This window comes from Sminthopsis crassicaudata, chromosome 3 (genome assembly GCF_048593235.1).
Source record: "Sminthopsis crassicaudata isolate SCR6 chromosome 3, ASM4859323v1, whole genome shotgun sequence".
Classification (NCBI taxonomy): domain Eukaryota; kingdom Metazoa; phylum Chordata; class Mammalia; order Dasyuromorphia; family Dasyuridae; genus Sminthopsis; species Sminthopsis crassicaudata.
The window spans coordinates 239,734,806-239,759,292 of NC_133619.1; the positions used below are offsets into that span (position 1 = coordinate 239,734,806).

Below are 24,487 nucleotides of genomic sequence, written 5' to 3' on the forward strand. Positions count from 1 at the left end.
TTTTTAATAACATCATATTATTTTATTACACTAATTGTATCATAGCGTGGTTAGCTCTTCACCATTTGTTGGGCATTTAGATTGTTCCTAGTTCTCAATATAAGTACAAAACTATAGGGGAATTTTTAAAAAGTAGATCTTATTTGCATTTCCTTTTCTTTCTGAGAGTGTTATTAGAAAACTTGACTTTTATAATGATGTGAAAAGCCTTCTCAGGATAGATGCAAATCTCTCTCCACTCTCAAGCATCAAATACTTTATAAGACTAAATAGCTATTTATTTCCTGTAGTCATTTCCTTTGTATGTCTTTAGTTTCTTTAGAAGGTGGTGAACTCCTGATGTAAGCATTAGTAATAAGCCATTTACTACTTGGGTTATCTTTGACACTATTGCTCATATTCTTCTCTGTGTCTCTAAGGATGGGAAGAATCCTTTGGGCTTGTGTAGCAGTCATTCTGCTGGGAGATCTGGTAACTACTAGAGAACTAGAGACAAGTAAGTTAAATCTTTTGAACATAAATGTTCATATAAATTTTCTCTCATTTTTTTTTGAAAGTGTAATACTCCCTTACCTACTTTCTTCCTTGAAAAAGACTTGTCTAGGGCTATGTGTCCTTATAAATTAAATCCAGTAATGTGTAAATTGTATTAAAGTTATTTCTTGTTTGAATTCAGGGGATCCGAACTTAATGAAATTTTGTCATCACTGTTGTTGTTTTTGTTTTGACAGCACAGAAGAATCCAAGTTAAGAATGTGGGGACATTTAATTGAGGAACTCATAGATTCTTTCTTCCTTTTTACCTTCAAAGATATTCAGTTGGTTTAAAAAAATTAGTCATTTCACAATGGAATTTTTAAAAAAAGATGGGAAAAAAGTAATGAGACACTATGATGTAAATAAAGTGATGGCCACTGAGAAACTAAGATTTCCCTGAATGTAAGAGAGGCCGTGCACCCAGGAACACCTGGGAATGATTAGAATCCTTATCTTACTGTCTTCCCAACCTAGTTTCTGTAGAGACTTCAGAAAATTGTTGCCAGATTATGTCATATTATGAACTCTGTTCAAAGGACAAGTAGGAGATTCCAGATGGGAAAAATTCTAACATAACTGAAAAACACAGCAGATTTCAAATCATACAACTAATATTTTACATTCCAGCTCAATATGTTGGCAGTGGATTTCCATATTATGCAGGTGAAAGCAGCAGGTATTATTCTTTTTTGTCCTTTAACACTCTGAATTCTCCCAGTGTGTCAACTATGACACAGCTCCTTACTTTTTAATTCTGTGCCAATCTCCTACCCACAGGAATTTGTAAAAGCCTTTAAAGACATTACTTTACTCATGGTTTAGTGGTTGCAAATTGGATTGCCATATAGAGTGCTCTGGAACACGAATAAGTTATTGTATGGGGCTTCTACACAGTTGAATTGATAATGATTCAACTTTGCAATTGAGTTCCAGACTACATCCCTATGATTTACAGCTCCACTTGTAATCTGAGCTAATCTGTCTACACATGCTCCAATTAATTCAATTCTCTACCAATATAAGAAGGCAGGGGAATGATGAATTAAGTTGTAACTTGAGTTGCTGGTATACATGGAAGTAAATTCAAGACTCTTCTTTGAAAATCTAGACTTTCCTTTCTATCATCAGCCAACTTGAGACCTGATTAGGAAATATATGCCTAACCTAGTTAAATACATATGTATTAAGGAGGGAAATTTATGAAAGAATAACATATGCTTCAGTTTCTTGACATTATGTAGTATGTACTCCTTTCTGATGTTGTTTAGTCCTTTCAGTAATGTCTGATTTTTGTGACCCCATTTGAGGTTTTCTTGGCAAAGATACTGGAGTTTTTTTTTCCATTTCTTTTTCCAGCTCATTTTACTGAGAAAATTGAGACAAATAGGATTAAATAACTTGCCTGGGGTCACACAACTATATGCCTGAGACTGGACTTAAATTCAGGTCTTCTTGATTCCAGACTTGATACTCTCTCAATTGTGCCACCTAAGTGTCACACTTTTTTTTCTTACCTCTTCAGAAAATAAATTGAGATATTTTTCTTTCATAACATAGAGTTTGCTTCTGTTTCTAACTGTAGCATGGTACAGATAAAAATTCACTGACTCTGAAGTCTTAGGAAACTTGAGTTCAAATCCTACCTTTGATATTGACCACCTGAGGGACCTTGAACAAGCATTTAACTTTCATTGGCTTCAGTTTTCTCAATTGTACAATGAGGAGATTGGATGGATAGTTTCCACAATCCCTTCTAGTTCCAAAATCTTTCTCATCCAGGAGTTCTCTGTATCATATTGAAAAAAAGTGTAGTCCCTATCTACTTTTCTAATACTTAATTCATTTTATTAGCAATTCATCCACTAATGAAAGTCACAAAATGTAGGATCATCTCCATTTTGTAAATGGGGAAACTGAAATTTAGAGCAAATGAGGGATGTCCAAAGGGCAAGCAATGATGGTGGTGGAGTCAGGCTCTAATTTCTATTCCATTGTTCTTCTCACAAAAGATAGCTGTGCTCTCAGTCTATAGGGCTGCCTATTTATGGTGGAGATAATTGATTCCAGGATGAAGTCATTGATACTTTAGAACCTGGATGGAGTCTTGAATTTGAAACATCCTCTTCTTACTGATTCAGAGTATAACACTGCAGTTCAGAAAAAGAAAAAAAAACAAGCAAAAGTTGAATAGAATCAGAACACTTTTGTCATTTGTTACCTATGGTATCACAAAAATTCTTTTAATTCCTCTAGACCTTAGTTCTCTCATCTGTAAAATGGAGAAGTTGAACTAGATGGCTTGTAAGATCTCTTCCTGATTTCAGTCTATGAAATTATGGTTCAAAGAGAGAATTAGATATTCTACCAGAATTAGATATCCTCCAGTCTAGTTGATTATTTCTTCTGAAACTCTTTAGAGATCAGAATGGAACATCTTACTTTTGAAATAAGACATCAGTCTTAGAAATATTGATGACATATGAAAATGTATGGACCATTCTTTTTGAGAAAGTTATGTTGTATATTTGTTCTCTTCTAACAACATAGTTTTTTTTTTTTTGCTTTTAGCATTTACTCAAAATTTACCGTCTTTGAGGGATGTTAATTCACATTATTATATTCATTTGTAATTAATTTTGAAACATGTTTGAACTTGGGAAATCAAAATTTTATTTACTTTTATTGCATTTTGATATATAACTTGTGTGTAAGATATATGGACTGATAGTGACATTTGTGGTTGCTTATGAATTTTCATCATAACTAGGGAATTGAAATATTAAGTGGGTTATTTTTTTTTTCTGGCTGACAAAAGTTGTTCCAGAGAATTTTGTTTAATTGCAACACTATTTGAAATAAACATGATGTTCCATTATACAATATCTTGTAAATTTCTTTCCTTGAGGAAAATGAACTTAATTTTTTAAATGCTGCCTTTCTCTTCCCATCTTAAGAAAACATCAACTTCAAATTAATTCTTTGCTTATCCCGTACTCAGATGGAGATAAGGCTTGAAACATCCTGTTCTGTCATTGACATGTTAATGTCTTGCCATGGGAAATAAGGAGTAGACCTGTGATTTCCCTAGTACAGAGGGCCCTTTGATAGAGGAAACTGCTTCTGCAAATATAGATCTATACCCATCCTGCAATTTGAGGGTCTTAGAGAATTGCCTAGAGTCACACAATAACCAGTGTGTGAAACAGATAGACCAATCAGCTTGCATTTGAGAACAGCTCCCTATCTATACATCAAACTGCCTTTCTACTCTTTGGACCCATTAAAATTAAAATAAAGAGGATAAGACTTAAATTTTTGTTAGAGGTCCCAGAAGAATTGAGATCTAGGGCCCACTTTATACCAGAAGAAATTATTTTTTTGTTTAAAAATAAATCATTTTGCTCACTGTAGGGAGAAAAGGGAAGAAGAAAGAAGAAAGGAAGGGAGTGATGGAATTTAGTACTCATAATTTAAAAAATGTTAACAATCATTAACATCTAATTGGGGAAAATAAACATTATACATATTTTTAAGAAAATTAATCATTATTAAAATAATTTATTATTCCCCCAACTAAGGAATTAAGAAAGTTAAAAGGAAAAACTTCATAATAAATACATGTAATTCAACTGAATAAATTTCCATGTTGATTGTGTCTCAAAATATATCTCATTCTGTATTTTATGTGTATTATCTTGCTGGTAGGAGATAGGTGGAATGTTTTATTTCTAGTTCTCTAGACTTATGCTTTATCACTGCATTAGTCAGAATTCTAAAATCTTTCTCTACAATATTTTCCTGGTATAAATTATTCAATTGTTTTTATTAATTTTTTTGTTTAGTAATTTTAGTCATGTCTGACTCTTCATAATGCATTTTTTTTGGGGGGGGGCAAAGATACTTGAGTGGTTTGCTATTTTCTTTAATTTTCCAAATGAAGAAACTGAGGAAAACAGGATTAAGTGACTTGTCCAGTCACATAGCTGGTGAATATCATGACACCAGAGTGAGTCTTCCTGACTCTGAACCTGACACTCTACTATGCCACCTTAAATTTACTATGCATCAGTTCAAACAGATATTCCCAGTTTCCTTAGAACTGTCCATTTCATAATTTCTTGTAACATTAAATAATATTATGCTGTATTAATATACCATAATTTGTTTAGCTATTCCCCAATAGAGAGATAATCTCTTCGTTACTCTTTATTTTTTGCTGTGAAATGAGCTATTCTGAATTCTATTTTTGTCCATACCAGTTCTCTTCCCCCTTTTTTTGTTCTCTTTGGGGGCATGGGTCTAGTAGTGGTACAGGTATGTCAAAGGATATGTACAGTTAGTATTTTTTTATAACCATAGTTCTAAATTGTTTTCCAAAATGGTTGGAAATTCACAACTCCAGTAGCTGTGCACCCAGTGTGCTGGTTCTCCCATAGCCTATCCAACAACTGTCATTTTCCAGGGGAATAGGAATCTTCATGCAAGAGAGGAAAAAGGAACTCAACATGATGCTCTCGTGAAAACAAGAGTAATTAGGATTACATAATCAGCATCAAATGCTGCTGTTTTTGTTCAGTTGTTTGAGTCATGTCTGACTGTTTGTGATCCTCTTTGAGGTTTTCTTGTAGACATATTAGAGCTATTAACAATTTATTTCTTCAACTCATTTTAAATAAGAAAGCTGAGGGAAGCTGGGATAAGTGACTTGCTTAGAGTCCCACAGTTAATAATTGTCTAAGACAAGGTTGAACTCATGAAGATAAGTCTTCCTGACTTCAGGCCTGGCAGTCTATCCATTGTATCACCTAGCTGCTCTGGGGGAAAATGTCGTTCAACATCTAGACTAGAAGAGTGTTAAATTTATTTGATTGAATAGACAAATGACTGTTGATATGATTTACATAATGTGACACTCCCTGTTTATATCTGCTCTCCTTGCTTTATAGGGATCATAGATTTTAGAGTGGTAGACCACCTTTTCCACCTTTTCTAACCCTAACCTGTCAACTTTTTTACAGATGATGTAACTGAATCTATTTTTATAGATGATGTAACTGAATCTAGAGAATAAAAGTGATTCTGTGAAGATCATATAGGTAGTAAATGGCAGAGCTAGAATACAAATCTAGGTCTATTGAATGTCCCTTATATGTTTCTTTCAATTATTGCCTACTGCATTAAGCACACATCTACATTAACACACCCTTCAACACACACACACACATAAACACACACACACGCGTGCGCACACACACGCACACACACACACACACAAACTACATTCTATTAAATTAGGCAGGCAGGCAGAAAAATAGAGAAAAAGATATAAAGTCCAGGTCTCCATAATCGGGTTCAGGAATAACCTTTGATCTTTGCTATTATTATCTCATGTGATTTAAAAAATATAACATTTTATTAATGAACACTAATTACTTATTAATATAATTAATATTTTATAAAATATTTTAAAATAACTAATGCTAAGAAAGAAACTCTGCAATGTCATTGGGGTATGAGAGTGAAGATATTGATATCTCTGATACCATCATGTCTCAGGAGGAGGCAGTGATGTAATACAATAAATAGAGCACTGGACTTGGAGAAAATCTGGACTCAGAAATTTAGTAGCTGTGTGATCCTGGGTAAGTCATTTAACTTCTGTCTCAGTTTTTTCATCTGTAAAATAAAAATAACAGTACTTCTAGTGGTTGTTGAGAAGATAAAATGAGATGACATTTATAAAGAGCTTCACAAATCTTAATGTGATGTACACATACTAGCTATTATTATTTGGACCAGTTAAGCCAAAAGATATTTACTCTCACACAGTCTGCTCATATTTCTGTGAATTAGCAAAGGAGCTTTACTGTTTCATCTGTCACTAATGATATAATAGATAAGTCTATTTCTTTGCAGCAATATCATCATACAGGAATCCCAAACTATCTTTCAAGCAGGTAGGATGGCATTATTGAATCATTTGCTGAATTAGGCATCCTACTCTATTGAGACAGGAGATGCATAGAAAAGTAGGAAGAATGATAACTCTGCAAGCTGCCTTTAATGTGCTATTCAAGTGACCTTGGGTAAGCCACTTAATTGCCTTAACCCTCAGATTCTTGATCTATAAAATAAGGGTTTGGAAGTCAATGTCTTTTGAAGTATTTCCACAGTTCTAAAGCTACAATTCCATGACTTTTGTGTCTCATTTAACAGTTTCATCTGTTAAGAATCAACAGGTTTCATGACAGAGAGTAATTTAGAATGCTGCCTTAAAGCTATCTACAAAAAGCTTCTTGTCCAGCACATAGTTGCTAAATATCTTTTTTATGTATTTGAAAGATGCTTCTCCTTCCCTAGACTCATCATCCTTTCCAGAAATATGCATCTGTTCATTCTCCCCCAAACATTCTATAAACATTCTTTCCATAGCCTTTAGGCTCTAATACCACATCTTTCTATTTACATAAGAGGTATCCCCGTGAGATTTCCATAAAAATCAAATGTCTGAAGAATTAGAAATAATCTTTTACACTTATTGGGATTTTACAGTGTGTCCCTGCTTACTTAGCATCAACAGTTCTAATCCACAGCCTCCTTGCCTTTCTGTATGCAAGCAAGCTATCCCCAATCTTTCCCCTGCCCCCAGTCGCTTTTTTTCTTCACAAGTTTTCTTTAAAAATAGAGTTTTATGTATACCTTTTGTTTCTTACTTTACATTCATTTTGGACTGGACTTTACATTCATTTGGATTCATATCTTTTTCTCTTGCAAAAAATGGCAGTTTAGAAGAACAAATTTACATAGCACCTCTTTCTTACAGAGTATCCAACATTCTGTTCTCCACATCTTCAATGTAGCATATTTTCATTTTTCTCTAGGAGCAGGATTGATTATTCTTGTAACACATTCAGTTCAAATTTATTCAGATAAGAGATTTTCATGATTTAGATACTATTTTTGGTGATTATAGTACTCCCTAGTTGGGAATTATAGTTGGTAACTGCTAAAAATTTCAAAAGATGCCAAATAGTTGTAAATTTGACTTAAAGATTTTTTGATAATCATTTTTTTCTAGAGACTTATGCTATATGTAGTTCCATGATTTGGCATATAGCCCATAGACTTCTATATTGAAGGAAATTCTATAGTGAGACATTTGTACAGTGTGCAAATTTAAACATCTCCAAAATGCTATAAAATTTTCTACAATGTTCATTGTTCTAATAAAAAGATCTCTCAAATGTGTAATAGCAAACAATTAAAAGAATACCCAGTATTTTACGTTCCACTGATTTAATCAGTCAAGAGATGTCGTAGATATTAATGTCTTATCTTGCAACCATACCTTCTTAGAACCTCTAGTTGTCAGTGATGCCTGGAAAGAGACAGTTCTTACCAGAGAATGAAAATCAAATGGAGGCAAATGAACGCTGGAATGCCTTAGAGAGTAAATAAAGTTTTTTTGCTCCTGTCAAGTTCCTAAGTTCCTAGCTTTCTTAATCCAGATGAGTCTCAGTTTCTTCAAAATGCATTCTAATGAATTCCAGAGGTAGAGACTTAAGTAACTCAAGTGTTACTGCAATTATTTCATGGTATAACACAGACACAGAATTTTCTTAAGTCTTTTCAGGCCAAAATTAAATTTCACTCACTTTCATTTCTTTATTTTAAAATGTATTTGTTGTTGGATCATTTTTCAGTTACATCTGACTCTCTATGGCACCATTTGGGATTTCCTTGGTAGATATGTCATGGCAATTCCTTTTTCCAGTTCATTTTACAGATAAAGAAGCTGAGACAAAAAGGGTGAAGTGACTTTCCTAAGGTCATACAGCATAAGGCTCTGAGGTCAGATTTGAACTCAGGAAGATGGGACTTCTCAGGCCCAGCACTATCTACTGTGATACTTAGCTGCCCATTCTTTGTATATGATATCTATATATATATTTTTTCTTTGAAGGGTGAAAGATATTGTAAAATTTTACAGAAGATTGAGTATTACAAACTCCCCAAAGTTCAAAATGTGTACTCCAAAATACTCATCAGATCAGCAACCCTAGGTGTCTATGTCTAAGTCTTGACTCTGAAACTACTGATTTCAGAAAACATCCTCCATGACTCTCTCCCTACCAACTTTATTAATTCCAAAATAAAGTTTCCTTTAAATCAAATCAACAACAATTTACTGAGAATCTTCTTGGAATAGGTCACTGTGCTAACTTTGAGGAGAGATATCAAAGCTAAGACACAGTCTCTACCTTCAATCTAAACTATAAGGAAAAATATGATTAATGCTGAAATGAATGCTGCAGATATTACTACTCTATGAATTCAGAAAAGAGGGAAGGACATTTTAAGTATAGCTATGAAAAGTTTCATGAAAAGATAGGTAGTCATAGAAAACAGATTAGTATGTAGATTTAGATCTTGAAGAGAACTTAAAAGAACATCTACCTCCTTATTTACAGATATGAAAATTGAGGGCCACAATCACTGGTCAATTCAATTGTGGACCATGGGAACTATTATTGATATCTTTATTCTGATGGCAACTTTCGTCAGAATTTTCTGCCAGCAACAAAACTACCAAGTTTCTAACAAAGAATTGGAATGGTTTTTGAATAATGGCAAGGGGATAAGAAACAAAGCTCTAACCTGAATATAATATTATTCTAAAAACTACATTACAATAACTTATCACATTGAAAATTAGTACTCATTACAGCAAAATAATGGTTTGGACATGTACACATGTATTTAACTTATACTTTAACATATTTAGCATATATTGGTCAATCTGCCATCTGGGGGAAGGGATGAGGGGAAGGAGGGGAAAAGTTGGAACAAAAGGTTTTGCAATTGTCAATACTGAAAAATTACCTATGCATACATCTTGTAAATAAAAAGCTATAATTAAAAAAAAAGAAAATTTGTACTTATTGCTCAGAGCAGAGTGGATGACAATGTCCTTATGCCAGAGTTTTGGGGAATAGGGACATTGAAACTACTGGGATAGAAAAAGGAAGGGTTGGAGCTCTTCAGCACAAACAGGAGGCCAAGGAAACTTCTGAGAAGCCAGAAGTCCTCTCTTAGCTGCATTTCTCAGATCTGTCTTCTCTCTATTCATTCTGCTTCATTCTTAGTTCAGGCTCTCATCCCCTGTCACTAAAATTATTGAAAACAGTCTCAGGGCAGCTAGGTGGTGCAGTGGATAGTGGCAGCCCTGAAGTCAGGAGGACGTGAGTTCAAATTTGGTCTCAAATACTTAACACTTCTTGGCTGTGTGATCCTGGGCAAGTCATTTAATCCCAATTCCTCAGGGGAAAAAAAAAGTCTCCCTGCTTCAACTTTCACTCTTTTCTAATTCATTAATTAATCAATCAAGGAAATGAATAAAAAAAGCAATTATTAAGGATCTACTATTTGCTAGACACTGTGCTAGGCAACCCAGGGTCACACAGCTAGTAACTGGTGTGAGGCCATATTCAACCTGGGGAAGATGGCTCGGCATTCTATCCATTGTACCACCTAGCTGCCCTAGCTCCCATCATTTTATATGTAAGGAAACAGGGATCTTTCCAGAAGTGATAAATGACTTACCCAAGATCACATAAGTTAATAGTCATCAGGATTTGAAACCAGGATCTCTAATGATAGAATCAGCCTGCTTTTTATTATCCCATCCAATGTGGAGGATTCCCAGTGCCAGTCCATAGGGGAAATATTGAGTCTACATACTGGGCAATATTTTGGGGTTCTCCAAATGCTCATAATGAAGTTTGTAAGGGAGAGCTGTCTCATTTATATGCAAATGAGGAAACTGAGGTCTGCATAAGTGAAGTTCATTGCCCAAATTCATACCCAGGTTCTTTGATTCTAAATCCAGTGTTCTTTTCATTATATCATGGAACCATTTGAGGTTCTATTTTGTCAATGCTCCTGCTACCACAACTAAAATGCAAGATCAGAGCAGAGCAGGGTAGAAGGAAAAAAGAGAAGACATAAAAAAGGGACCAAAAGGGGAAGTGAATTTTTTTAAAAAAAGCTAAAGTTATGAAAGTGAGAGCATGAGAAACAGTAGTGACAAAACAGGGGTTAGGGAGTGAAAAATTTACTGTTAGCAAAGGAAGATCTTTTGTGATATCAGAGCTGGGGCTCACTGAGGAACTGGTATGAGCAGCAAGAATTAGGGCAATTTTTATTTAAAAGATAAGAATCTGCCTTTTTTGGGGGGGGATTTCAATCATCTTTTCCTTCCCTACTCCTCTTTATTCTGAATCTCTGAAGCACATGCCAATTGAATGCATGGATTTTTAGGGAGGACTAGCACTTCTGATGTGAGGAGTTGCCAAGACTTTTTCAGGGATGCTCATCCATCTTTACCCAACTCTCACTTGTGGCTCCAAAAAACATAGTATGTGTAGTGGTCACAGCTTGGTAAATTGTTTCAGTGGATGGCTAAATCATGTTGAGGGCAAATGAGAGGCCTCAAACATGTTATTGAGTTAGAAGAGAGTCAACTCCTAGCATATAAAATCTTCTTCCAGAACAATAGTTAGATGAGAACAATTTGCTCCAACAACTATGAAGGCAGCTGAACCAGGGGATGTGGGAGACTCAGAGCTTGAACAGATGTGGAAGATTCCAAACTCACCTATTCTGTCCTGGGCCATCACCAGTTATCTTGCCTTGTGTCTTACCCCTAAACTTCTATGACTCTGGAAAAAAGAATGAGGTTGATAACTTTGTACAACTCTGTCACACTTAAATTCAACACATGTGTAAATCATCACCCATGATGTCATTGGTCTTCTTTGAAAATAAAACATGAACAATAACAACCAGTTGAAAACATTCCCAGAAAATATTCTTCAAATTAATTGAGAAACTGAGTTCTGGGGTTAGAGGCCAATACAGTAAGCACAAAACAAAAGTAATTATAGCAAGATTGGATTCCCCAACTCTTTTTTTTTTTTTTTTTTGCTTCTTTGATAAAATTTTAGTTTTTTTTCTTGTATTAAGATAGTAGAAGTCAGTTTGGACATATTAATCTGACATTAATCTGCTGATATGTAGTCTGATACTATCCTAGCCAGGTGATACAATGGATACAACTTGGACTTGGAGTCACAATGTTTGAATTAAGATTTCCCCCAAAATATGTTTTAGTTATTTAGCATATTCTCTTTCTCTCCCTCTCTCCATCTCCCTCTCTGTCTCTCTGTCTCTGTCTCTGTCTGTCCCTCTCTTTCTTTGTCTGTGTCTCTATGGGTCTCTGTGTCTCTATCTCTGTTTCTGTATCACCATCTCTGTCTCTCTTTCTCTCTCTGTGAGTGTCTATCTGTGTGTCTCTCTGTCTTTCCCTGTCTTTATGTCTCTGTTTCATTCTCTGTGTGTGTGTCTCTGTGTCTCTATCTATCTCTCTCTGTCTTTGTCTCTCTGTCTCTCTTCCCCTTTTCCCTTCCATTCCCCTATTCTTCTCTTCTCTTCCTTCTCCTCTCCTTTCCTTTATTCTTCTTTCTGTTTCTCTTTTTTCCTTCCCTCTCTACCTCTTTATACATAAAACACATATATATATTCTCTCACATTAGAAGTAAGTTTCTTGAGAGCACAGACTATTTAATTTTTGTCCTTATATACAGCACTGAATACAGTGTCTGGTATATAGTAGGCATTTAATAAATAATTATTGATTGATTAAAGTCAAGGATTAAAAAATGTCCAGCTATGACTTTTGTTTACTACTCTATTTTCTCCTTAGGAAATAATGTGAGTATACAGATCATCAACTTCAATTTTGAAAGGACACATGTTAAGTGGAATGTCAGTGAATATTTGGCTGAGAAGAATTTAACCTTCCTTTATGGGTAAGTATTTATGAAGAAATTCTTCAATACAATGAAAAATGAATCACATATGCTCTTCTGAAAAATCTTCTTAATATGGAGAGCAAAGAGCATGTTGGAGGAAGATGCCATTTCATTTACATCTCTGTGTTTCAGATTTCAGTTGCATCCTAAGTTTACACTACAACCACATTTCTTTAAACTTCTTGATAAGTCACAAATTTAACCACTTAGGTTCTTATGTAGTTATTCTCCAATATACTTATTCACATCATGGAGAATGGTGGGTTTAGAGATTGGATCAGCTGATTTTATGGCACACTTTCAGGGAATTTCTGATACTTTTTTTCTTCTACTTGATAAGATCAAGGATAGATACTATAACTGTGATTTCATTCTCATAGGAAATTTCCTAGTATAATAGCAGATAGATAGATGGTTTAGTGGAGAGAGTGCTGGGCTTGGAATCAGGAAGACCTGAGTTCAAATCTGGCCTTAGATATTCACTAGCTATGTTGCTTCAAGCAAGTTGTTTAACCTTTATTTACCTCAATTCACTGGAGAAACAAATGGCAAACCATTCCAGTATCTTTGCCAAGAAAAGTTTATGGACAATATTAATGTGCTATGGTCCATAGACTCATGAAGAGTAGGAAATGACTGAACAACAACAAAGGGTATTTCTTCCTTTGACTCACACTGTTAGAGTTTTCCAGAGAACTGAGAAGTTGTTACTTTCCCAGATATATTCCCATTATATATGTCTGAGGCAAAACTTGAATTCAGGATCTTTTGATCAAAAACTCAATTCTTTATTCACTACATCATTATGTCTTCCTGCTTGTAACATAGTCTTCATGATGAAATCATTCACTCCAAAATCATTCATGATGAAATCTTCACTACAAAAAATCATGTAGTATAGTGGAATGTGGTTTAAGGTAGGTAAAAGGCTTTATAAGTTATAAAGTAGATATGTCAAATTCCTAGCTACAAGTGAGCTATAAAACTATCAAGTGTTTGTTGCAGGTTAAAATGTAATTGGGAAATGTTTAACAGGATACATAAAAATATAACAAATGGAGATTATATTGATTGATAATTTTCTTAGTCAATAGTTCATATATCTCAATTTATATTTGAGTTTGACATCATTTTATAGGATTATTCAAATGAAAGATGTTATTATTGTCATTATTTCTTTTTCTTCTCCCTTCCTTCCTTCCTTCCTTCCTTCCTTCCTTCCTTCCTTCCTTCCTTCCTTCCTTCCTTCCTTCCTTCCTTCCTTCTTTCCCTCCCTTCTCCTCCTTCTTCCTCCTCCTCCTCTTCTTTCTCCTTCATCTCCTCCTCCTCTTCCTTCAGCAAAACTAGAAGAATAATTTATATCATAACATTAATATCATAAAAATGAAACAACAGTACTGTTATGAACTGATGAAGAATGAGAACAATTTACATAATAATAACAATGTAAAAACAGATTTTGAAATCTGTAAGGACTTCTTAGTCTTGCTATAATTCTATCTTCTTACTAGCTGATGAGATTTCTAAAAATGCTGTACCTTAGTGCAGTATGAAGGTGATGTTGAATTATTAAAGGTTATCCTAATGGAGTGGGAATCCTGGCATATGCTGCCATTTTGGAAAATTCTAGCCAGAGTTCAGAGGTTTAGCTAAAACCGAGAACGGCTCATTACTGGAAAACTGTACATTTGGCAATGAATATTTTGGCCATGACTGCTGATAAAACAAAGAAAAACCTACAATTATCCTCCATATAAGGTAGTTTTAAAACTTTTTTGTAGTTATGATGGAGTGGTAGAAAACATGGTAGACTGCATTACTAAGAATGGTATAGGTTTTATATGATCCATGAATGTTAACTTGCATTGAAAATTTCAAGGCTTCTGTCTTTTTAAATATATATATATATAAATTTAATTTAATATATAAGATTAATAAATTAATTTATTATTAATAATCATATAATATATATTAATTAATCATATACATAATATGATTAATTAGTAATTATATATATATGTATATACATATATATATATATAAATTGATAGTTACACTAACTTTTTTCTTCAATTGTAGGTTGGACAAAGCTTCACCTTCACAACAATGTCCTCACTACACACTTGATCAAGGTTATACTGCTGGATGTCTTTTTAAGGCTAGAAACAAAAGACTGAATTTTTTACTCAAGAGAGAAAAAGATAAAGTTCTTGAACGAAGGAATGTGAGACTTAGCCATTTTTGTAAGTACCAAGTTCAGTTGATATTTTTGCTTACTGAAATTTAATGGACTCACATTTTCTAACTGGTCCAAAGTAGGAAATGAGCCCCCCACTAAGAGGTGAAGATGAATTTGCAATGGTAGACATCAATGCTTTTGCTACCTATCATGACCTTTTTGTTGTTGTTGTTGTCAGTTTGAATACAAATGGATAGACAGATGGAGAGCAACAGACAGAGACAGAGAAAGGCAGAGACAAAAAGAGAAAGAGACAGAGGAAGACACACACACACACACACACACACAGAGATAGAGAGACAGAGAGAGGGAGAGAGAAAAGGCCTGGCCTCCACCCACTGGCTGAAGGGAAAGGGAGCAAATCTTGTTTATTTAAGTGTCTTCAAATATGACTAGGCATTTATAATAATTTAACATATTTCAGATATGTTTATCTTCTGGATCTCTTTATCTTATCTTTAGGGAAAGAGACTGGATTTCCTTAGTATAGAAAATGTCCAGATGAGAACATTCTTTTTTTCCATTGAAGTTCAGCATGTTCTCAACAACTTAACACTTTATTTTAGAGTTGCCACTCTAGAATACTGAAAGACATTATTAAAACATTATGCGTCATAGGCATATTTAAATTCAGGTCTTCCTGACTTTAAGACTAGTTTTCTCTTTACCATACTATGCTGCCTATCTGTAATCTTTATTATATAATATATTTTATGGTGTACCAGCATAGTTTAAAAGAATAATTTTAAATAAGTTTTAAAAGACTGCAAGTCTTAAAATCTAATCTCATTGATATGAGAAGGAAAGGCAGGCAAGGAAAACTCAGCAACTTAATAGAGCTGAAATATTTTTCTCTGAATAACTTAAAATTCTGGTAAAATATATTTCCTCTTTCAGTAAAACCCAGCTCTCCAACAAATATGAGCTTCACATGGAGAGAAGATTCAGTTACAATAACATGTTTTGATTCACCCATACCTGGTCTCCTCTATGAAATTCAACACAAAAGCATCTTTGATCAAAATTGGCAGGTATGTACATGAAGCATGTTTTAGTTTCATCTGATTATCTAATCTTAGAAGGCAAGAGAGCTTAGATTCATGACATTGAATTCTGGTTAAAGAATTATAAAGTAATACAGCCTTTCTAAATATTTGGGGGTTTTTGCTTTACCTATACATCTTACTAAATTTCTTTACTCTAGCTGGTCTTCATTATCAATTGAATGATAATTATCACATAAGTAATTTTTGAACACCTGCTATATACGTGGGGGAGTGGATAGATTGCTGCGTCTGTCACAAGACTTGAGTTTAAATCTCAACACAGGCACTGACTACCTTTGTGATCCCAGGCAAGTCACATAAACTCCATCAGAAACATTTTTCTCATCTTACAAGAATAAGAGATGATAATAAGTTAACAACAGCACCTATTTATCAGGGTTGCTGTGAGGATCTAATGAGTTAAAATAATGATCTTTTCAAACCTTATAACAATATATAAACATCAGCTGTTACTATTATTATTAATATTAATAATGACATCATGCATTGTGAGACATGTAGAAAGTCTAAGACACTCCATTTTCTCCAAAATTTATATACAGAGAAGATTCAGAATCACAGAATTTGAAAGTTGAAAGGATTGTTAGTGACAGTCCAGTCCAACTAATAGAGGGAAAGAATCTCCAATACAATTTACTTAAGAAGTGGTCATTTAACTTTTGAATAAAGATTTCCAAGGAGAGGAAATCTGACCACCTCTTGAAGCCGGCCATTATAATTTTGGAGGGCTCTGATTATAGCTAGTTATTTCTCCCAGACATCAAGCCTAAATTAGACTTTGCAACTCACATTTACTTTTCCCTAGTCTACTCTTTCATCCTTCTCTTTCATGATAGCTCTTCAGATATTTAAAGACAGGTATCATGCTCCTCCCTGAGTTTTTCTTCTTTCAGGGTAATTATCCTCAGTTCCCTCAATTAAAACTCATGTGACATGGAATTAGGGGCTCTTCACCATCCTGGTTGTTCTCCTCTGGACATATAGATTAAAATCAAACCATAAAAGACAGCATGTAATAAAATGCTAGATTTTGTGGGACTTATAAGGACCAAATAGTAAAGAGGAAGGTTGGATTAGTGAGAGCTGAGGTAGTTAGAGAATCCTGTATGGAGAAAAGGAGACACAAGGAGGGTTTTGAAGGATAGAGAGGATTTGGATAAAGGAAGGAAGGCACAAAAATGGATGATAGCAAGGCAAAATGAATATGGGATATTCATGGGAAAGTAAAATATTAGCATTATTTTTTTCTTTTTGCTACTTAACCTTTCTGAGTCTACAATTCCCTTAATATATATGTATATATATACATATCAGCCCAACTGTACAGTTAAAGGTAAAAGAAAATGGGATATTCCTAAAACATTTCTTATATTTTGGAACGAAATCTACCCATTTCATTGGGAAGCTCACTTAGTAGTAACAAAGTGCCCTATTTGTATTTGTATAATTAGCCTTAAGTTTGTTATTTCCTTACTTTTCCACTCTGCCTTACTTTCCTGCACATAATATCTTTTCACTCCAGAAACCAACATGAAACATTGAGAATATTTTTAGTGCTTATTTTAAATCAATCAATCAATCTAAAGGCACTTATTTTTTTAAGCTGTTACTATCTGCCTGTAAGGAGAGAAGTAGGCAGGGAAGAACCAATTTAATTTATAAACTCATATATAAAATCTTGTTAAAGAGAATGGTGAGTAATATTGCCAAATAAAAAGGTAAGAAGTAGTAGAGATGCAGAAATGACACATAAATTAAGGCAAGAGACCAAACTGAACAAGATCATAGTCATGGCACTTAAAGATGAAATTTTAAAGAGTCAGTCAAGCAACTCATTAACAAACATTAAACCAATAATAATTTAATAAATTATTTAAATTACAAGAATTTATTTAGCATTACTGTGTACCATTTTTAGGTACTAAAACTAAGTTCTAGGTAAAGAAAGAAAGGCAAAAACAAGATCTCTGGCCTCAAGGAGCTCACATTTAATTGAGGATACAACATGTAAATAAATAAATGAAAAATTTATAGGGTAGATGAAAGCTAACCTTAAAGAGATAAATCTCTTAAGATTGTAGGAACCAGGAGAGACCTTTTCAAGAAGGTGACATTTTAGCTGAGTCTTAAAAGAGCCCATTAGTGCAATGAGTGGCAAGTATCAATTGGTATAACTATACTGTTTTGGAGACGAGAAAAAAAGGATTTTTTTTTTTTGCTGAATTAAAAGTGAACTATATTCTAGTAACTGGAGGGATGCATTTTATTTTCAATTTATCTATTAAGGTTTCATATTTATTCCTTTTTGACATAGTGATAATGAAGTATCACTATTTGTAATAGTGAGATTGAAAGGGCAACCAATACACAGCCAATTTTCAATCCAGTGAATGATCTGATATCTACTAAATCAAAATATTAATTGAAGAAGGTACCTAGAATAATAATCAGAAAAAATGTACTTGATTCCAAATTTTCATACTTACTATCTATGTGGCACTGGACAAATTGTTTTCCTCTCTGGGCCTCATCTTCCTAATTTGTAAAATGAAGCATTGATAAAAATTAGAAGGGAACTTAGAAGTCATCTACTTCATCTCTGGACATCTAAATGGCATAGTGGATTGAGTGTTTGGCCTGGAGTCAGAAAGACTTATCTTCCTAAGTTCAAGTATGACCTTATATATTTACTAGTTGTATGATGAGGAAAATAATTTAACCCTATTTATCTCAATTTCTTCATCTGTAAAATGAGCTAGAGAAGGAAAATAATAAACCATTTCAATATCTTTGTCAAGGAAAACCCCAAATAAAATCATGAAGAATTGGACATGACTGAAACAACTGAAAAACAATTGATCTCTTTCATTTTATAGATTAGGAAAATGAAATACATAGAGATAAAATGACTTTTCTAAGAGTACAGCAGTATTAAATTATATAATTTAAAAAAATTAGCTATAACTTCCTGATTTTTTGTTCTGGTATTTACCTCATACAAAAAAGTAGGAGAGGTAAGGAAAATAAGTAAATAACAAGGGATGTGTAAATAGTGGAAGGGGCAATCATAGAAGAAGACCTGACTTCAAATCTGGCTTCAGACACTTAACAGCTGTGTGATCCTGGAAAGTCACTTAATCTTGTTTGTCCCAATTTCCTCATCTATAAAATGAACTAGAAGAAAAACAAATGACAGCTTACTCTAGTACCATGGTGAAGAAAATCCCAAATGGGGAATGGAGAATCAATATTGAATTTAACTAAGAAAAAAGAAGAGAAATTAACAAGAAATGATAATAAATAAATTGGAGCAGATCTATAATTTTATTTGTGTAAGGAATTTTAGTAAGAAAACTTTATCTATGTACAAAAATCAACACATATGTTGCAACTTCTAGTTTCAGTGAGTTGCTCGAACATATAAAGAAGTTAAATTATTTACCCAGTATTACACAGCCATTATGATTCAAAGAGAGTACATGAAACAGTATCTTTATGATTCTAAAGGCAATCCTCTATTTACTGGCTGCTTCTTACTGAATAATTTTGAAAAAAAAATTTTAAAATATAAATCTACATTTTTTTATTGAAGTAAAGCCATGGCTGCTTCTTACTAAATAATTTTGAAAAAAAATTAAAATATAAATCTACATTTTTTATTGAAGTAAAGCAGAGGGATCAAACAGCTGGTCCATAATACCAAGTGCAACTTGAACCAGATTAAAATGTAGTTATGAAATATTTAATAAATGCATAAAAATACAAGTTAAAAAGTCCTCATCCTTATGAGGCCTCTATTTTTATGTGATTTTGATATCACTGGGAAGTTAAGTGGTGTAGTGTATATAACATTGTATTTGGAATCATTTCATGAGCACAAATCTGGCCTTAGATACTTTCTAGCTGTGATCGTGGATAAGCCACTTCACCTTGTTTGCCTTAGTTTCCTCATCTATAAGATGAGCTTGAGAAGGAAATGGCAAATCACTCTAGTATCATGGCCAAGAAATCCCAAATGGAGTCATGAAGAGTCAGACAAGACTGAAAATATTAACAATAGCCACTGGTGTACATAAATGCTAAAGAAACTCAATTTGTCAATCAATAGAGATTGACTATTGCTTTATAATTTATAAAACATAATTCTTTCCTGGGAAATAGAGACTTTAAATAATTTATCCAGGATCACACATAGCACTTTACCAAAAATTATTTCATTTTTAAATATCACTTCACAAAAAACATTTTATCCCCTTTTACTGGTAAGTTGTCCATTATAAAAGACATATGTATTTGGAATTTGGTCTTCTGGAGTTCTACAATGCTAATGCTCTAGAAAATGAATAGAAAGGGATAAGTAGATTAAAAAAATCAAACAAAGCAGTTGCATGAATTGAATCATGAATGATTGAGGAAAGAGTGTATCATCACTTTGATACTTTTTCTTGGTAAATAATATGATTAATTAATCAATATAAATATAAATATATATATATATTTGTTTCCAGCCCAACATGAATGAACTATGTAATGTTACAATAAGCGGCTTAGATTCTGAGAAGTGTTACTTCTTCCGGGCCAGAGTGATAACAAAAATGGCTATTTATGGCAGTAAGGCATACCCTAGTAATTGGTCCCCTATAACACATTGGAGGAGGAGCAAATTGGAAGGTAATGACAAAAATAAGGCTATATAACTATTTTAAATGATTAATTTCAAGGGGAAAGTGTGTGATGTGTTATTCTCTGTGGGTATAGTGGTCTTACCAAGGTGGGGTCTGGATAACATAAAACTTATTTTAGATTACCAATAATGTTAATATTCTAGTTTCTTTTTCCCCCTTCTTGATAATATAAAGTGTTCAGGAAGAGAATTCTCTTAGTTTTCACATTTTTAGGTAGCCTTCTTCATCACTTTACAAATAATTAATTATATTAGAAGCAGGCTGGTGGTTTATTGGATAGAATGATAAATGCAGTTGAGACATGTAGTGAGGGAGGGTGAAGCTCTGGGAAACAATTGAGGCAGAATATAAGCACTAGACATTGGAAAGAAGACTATTAAAATAAGTAAAGATCACAAAGAAGGTATTAAAGAGAGCATTAAAGATAAGCTTCATCTAGTTTCTCATTGAGAAACTCATGTAATATGCTGGTGCTAAGAATGATCAGCATGATGCTATCTGTGAAGAGGAATATCTGAAGAATCTCATTTATTTTTTAAATCTTTCTGGCATTTGGATTTTTTAAAGAATATTTTCTATGACAGTTGAAAACATCTCTGGCCTTACAATATTAATACTCAGATCATTGAATAGCATTATCTCTGTGATTGCATCTGATATGAAATTTTGCGTAATCTTAAAATGCAGAAAAACAAGGAAAGCAGAGGCCATGAAATTCTAGTGACTTGCCCAGTATCACATAAGTAGTAAACATCAGAAATTGTTTTTGAACTTAGATCCTCTTTCTTCAGAATCAGTGCTCTTTCTACTGTACCACATTGTTTGCTCATTTATTTTATAGGAAGAATGATATTATTGGCATATTTTAATTCTTTTAGGAAATCATATAGCATATCAACTCATAGTTCAAGAGGAAAGAATCTAATGTTTGAATATCAATAATTAAATCCATATTTGCAAATGATCTAAAAATGGCCTGATTCTTAATACCCCAAATAGCCATTTTTTAAAAGTTTTCTTTAGTTTCATGCATTACTATGGCTAAAAGATTCATCCCATAGTGGCCAGCCTATTGGCAATGGGCCTCTATGTACTTGATCTGTCATTAGAATGATACTTAATAGGAATTTCTTCCAAAAATACATGGGAATGTTCAACATTTCTTTCCTTAAACACATGCTTAAAATAGTTTGGTATAACAGAAACTGGACTTGAAGCATAAGATCTCGATTTTAGACCTGTTTGCCAATGAATTGGTATGTGACCTTGAACAAGTTTATTTAAATTCTCTGAAACTCAGTTTTATACGCTATAAAATGGAGAAAGCTATCTATCTTGTCTCCATCCAATATCATTATGAGAATCAGATGATTTGCTAAATTGTTTTGTGAATTGAAAAGAGCTAGACATTTGTAAAGTGATATTATGTATAGAGTGCTGAACTTAGAGTGAGGGGGAGTAGAGTTTCAATAAAATTTACTAATTATATGACTTTAGGGCCTAGATTGATCATTTAACCTCTTTCAGTATCAGTACCTTTACCTGTAAAGTATTGTTGTGAGGACCAAATGAGATATGTAAAGAGCTTTGCCAATCTTAAAGAAGTACATAAAACTTCGTTATAATAATAGTAATATTATATTATAATTATTATTCTTATATATTGTATTGTTGTTATATTTATGTTAATTCCATCCAAGGGCTTTTTGACTAAGAAATATATTGCTAGGAAATATGACCCAAAGGATCTCCATAAAAGGTAAATGTATTTCTCTAAAGCTAGTTTCGCTAAAAGCCTCTATTGCAGAATGCTTCCATTGGTTCTTATTTGTCTTTTTGATTGGTAGTTTTAGTTTGTGGATTGATTACCAGATCTTTTTGACATCCTTTTCTGAATGAAAGGTTATGTGATTCAATATGGGAACTAGATAATGACCTGTATTTTTTGTTATATATCTTTTCAACCTATTATTATTATTATTATTATTATTATTATTATTATTATTATCAGAATTCAGTTAGGATCTTTTAGAATTTGTGAAGAAAAAAATAAATTTAACTGGAAATATGCAGCAATAATTATCTTGTTTTCTTACAGATTCGTGCACAGAGGCAGTCAAAAAACTTTCCCCAAAATATATCTACATAATTACTAGTCTGGTTATCCTCCTAATGATATTTCTTCTTTTATTTTTGAGAAAATTATCAAGGTAAGCACAAACTTGCATACTCTCAAGAGATAAATGTGTCATGGACATTTTAAAATGTGTCATTTAAACTCCTTGAAAACAGGTTCAAATCTTTGTATTTCCCCTATTACTGAGCCCAATGCAAAAAGCTTTGAATAAATATTTTTTTGAACAAATGGTGAAGAAAGCAAATTCTTAAGTAAGCAAGAAGTCTGTGATTGTTCAATGATTATTCAACTACTTCAACAGATGAAATGAATAAATAATTGTTTAGAAAAAAGGTAAATAAATATGTTGAAGGTAAATAATCTAACATATAGAAACTCAAAATTACTTTAACATATGCTGTGTTGTCTTTTAAAATAATATTTATTTTTATTATTTATATTTATAACATTTATACTATATTATTGTTTATTATTTAAAACCATTTTTAACCTTTGTTTTAAAAACTGAAATCCCTCCCTTTCTGTTTTCCTCTCCCTTCCCTAAGATGGTAAGCAATCTGACATAGGTTATACATGTGCAACCCAGATATTAATTCTGAAAGAAACTTTGAGAAACTGGAAAATTGAATGGGTATTGGTAGGATTATTGAAGGCTATTAAGTTGATTGTAAAACATTTAAAAGTAATAACTCACATTTATAGAGTATTTTATGGCAACAAAAAGTGGATAGTATATATCATCTAAGAACTTTGTAACTGATAGGTGGTTAGTGCAAGTACTATTAATCTTCATTTAATAGATGAAGAAACTGAAGAAAAAAAACCCAACAGCCTGATATGTCATAATCAGACTTACACAGATGATTGAAAAGAAAAAAACTTATTGAAAATGAATTGAAAAATTTCCCAAAAAGCTTTGACAGAAGAGTTCAAATGGTAATTTGGGATTTCTTTAAAGTTGATCAAACTTAAATTATACAATTTGGCTAAAACAAAATAAAACGGTTATTAGCATGCTCAACTTATGTTTTCCAAATACCATGTTGAAGGCATTTTAAAATCTTTTATAAAAACCCTTTAATCCTCAACTCTTTCCCCCATACACAAACTGATTTAAAGCTGAAGTGCCTGAAAATTTAGAATGACAATGGACAGATGGACTGATTATATGTAGTTCCTTGAACTATGGTGGGATTGTCTATCTTCAAATGACTTTATGGTTATAAATTGGCTGGGCACATTACATTGAATTCTTGCAAAGGGGCCCATTTAAATTTTGTCTTTAGTAGAAAAGAAGCTCAAACTGAAACAATCAACATCAGTCTCTCAAAGGAAATGAAGTAATCTGATAAGCATATTAAGGGCATAAAGACAAGACAATCTGTTCGATCTAGATGACTGTTTGGTATTTTAATATAGAACAGATCTAGTTCACAAAGAAAAATCTTAGAAAATACCCTCTAGATGGAAAATACACTTTTATTCTTTTTCAGGGGAATCCCTTGCTCAAAGTTTAGAGGAATCAATTAGGTCAAAACAATTATTATTAAATTAATAATATTAACATTTTCTATACTTCTATAACACATGATAGCTTTTTGTAAAGTATTTCTAAATTATGGTCAGAATCCAAAATTAATCATCAGGAATAAGTTGTAAAGGACAGACAAACATATATAAAAATATGGCTAATATGAAGTTGATACCTGAAAGATCCAAGATAGTAATTACTTTCCTTTGATGAAGTCAATTTGTTGAAGTCAACTATATCCATTGATATTAAAGGAATCAAGAGGATCACTTGCTGAGGCACTGTCAGAGTTCAATGAAAGATAATAGAGAATGAGAATAGTTATTACAGAGATTGTTAGTGAACATCTATAAATGAAAATGCTGATCTCAAAAAACCACTATAGCTTTATCAAGAATTAGTTGTGATGATCTAAACT

At 33.0% G+C, this 24,487-nt stretch overlaps 1 protein-coding gene and 1 long non-coding RNA gene across 2 annotated transcripts in view; one reads left to right on the top strand and one right to left on the bottom strand.

The window, feature by feature from the left end:
* The first annotated feature begins 414 nt into the window (after positions 1–414).
* The window catches only part of CRLF2 (cytokine receptor like factor 2), a 29,881-nt gene continuing 5,808 nt past the window's right edge, over positions 415–24,487 (top strand). The window contains exons 1-6 of the mRNA XM_074297319.1: positions 415–496; positions 12,302–12,407; positions 14,490–14,653; positions 15,547–15,680; positions 20,225–20,387; positions 22,500–22,611. Coding sequence (XP_074153420.1) covers positions 421–496; positions 12,302–12,407; positions 14,490–14,653; positions 15,547–15,680; positions 20,225–20,387; positions 22,500–22,611 — 755 coding nt within the window. The 5' untranslated portion in view covers positions 415–420. The remainder of the gene's footprint in view (positions 497–12,301; positions 12,408–14,489; positions 14,654–15,546; positions 15,681–20,224; positions 20,388–22,499; positions 22,612–24,487) is intronic.
* LOC141559450 (uncharacterized) lies at positions 2,451–24,344 on the bottom strand. The gene is made up of 3 exons (XR_012487426.1): positions 24,245–24,344; positions 18,203–18,251; positions 2,451–2,684 (listed from the first exon to the last, which is right to left on the bottom strand). It is a non-coding gene; the product is annotated as an uncharacterized LOC141559450 (long non-coding RNA).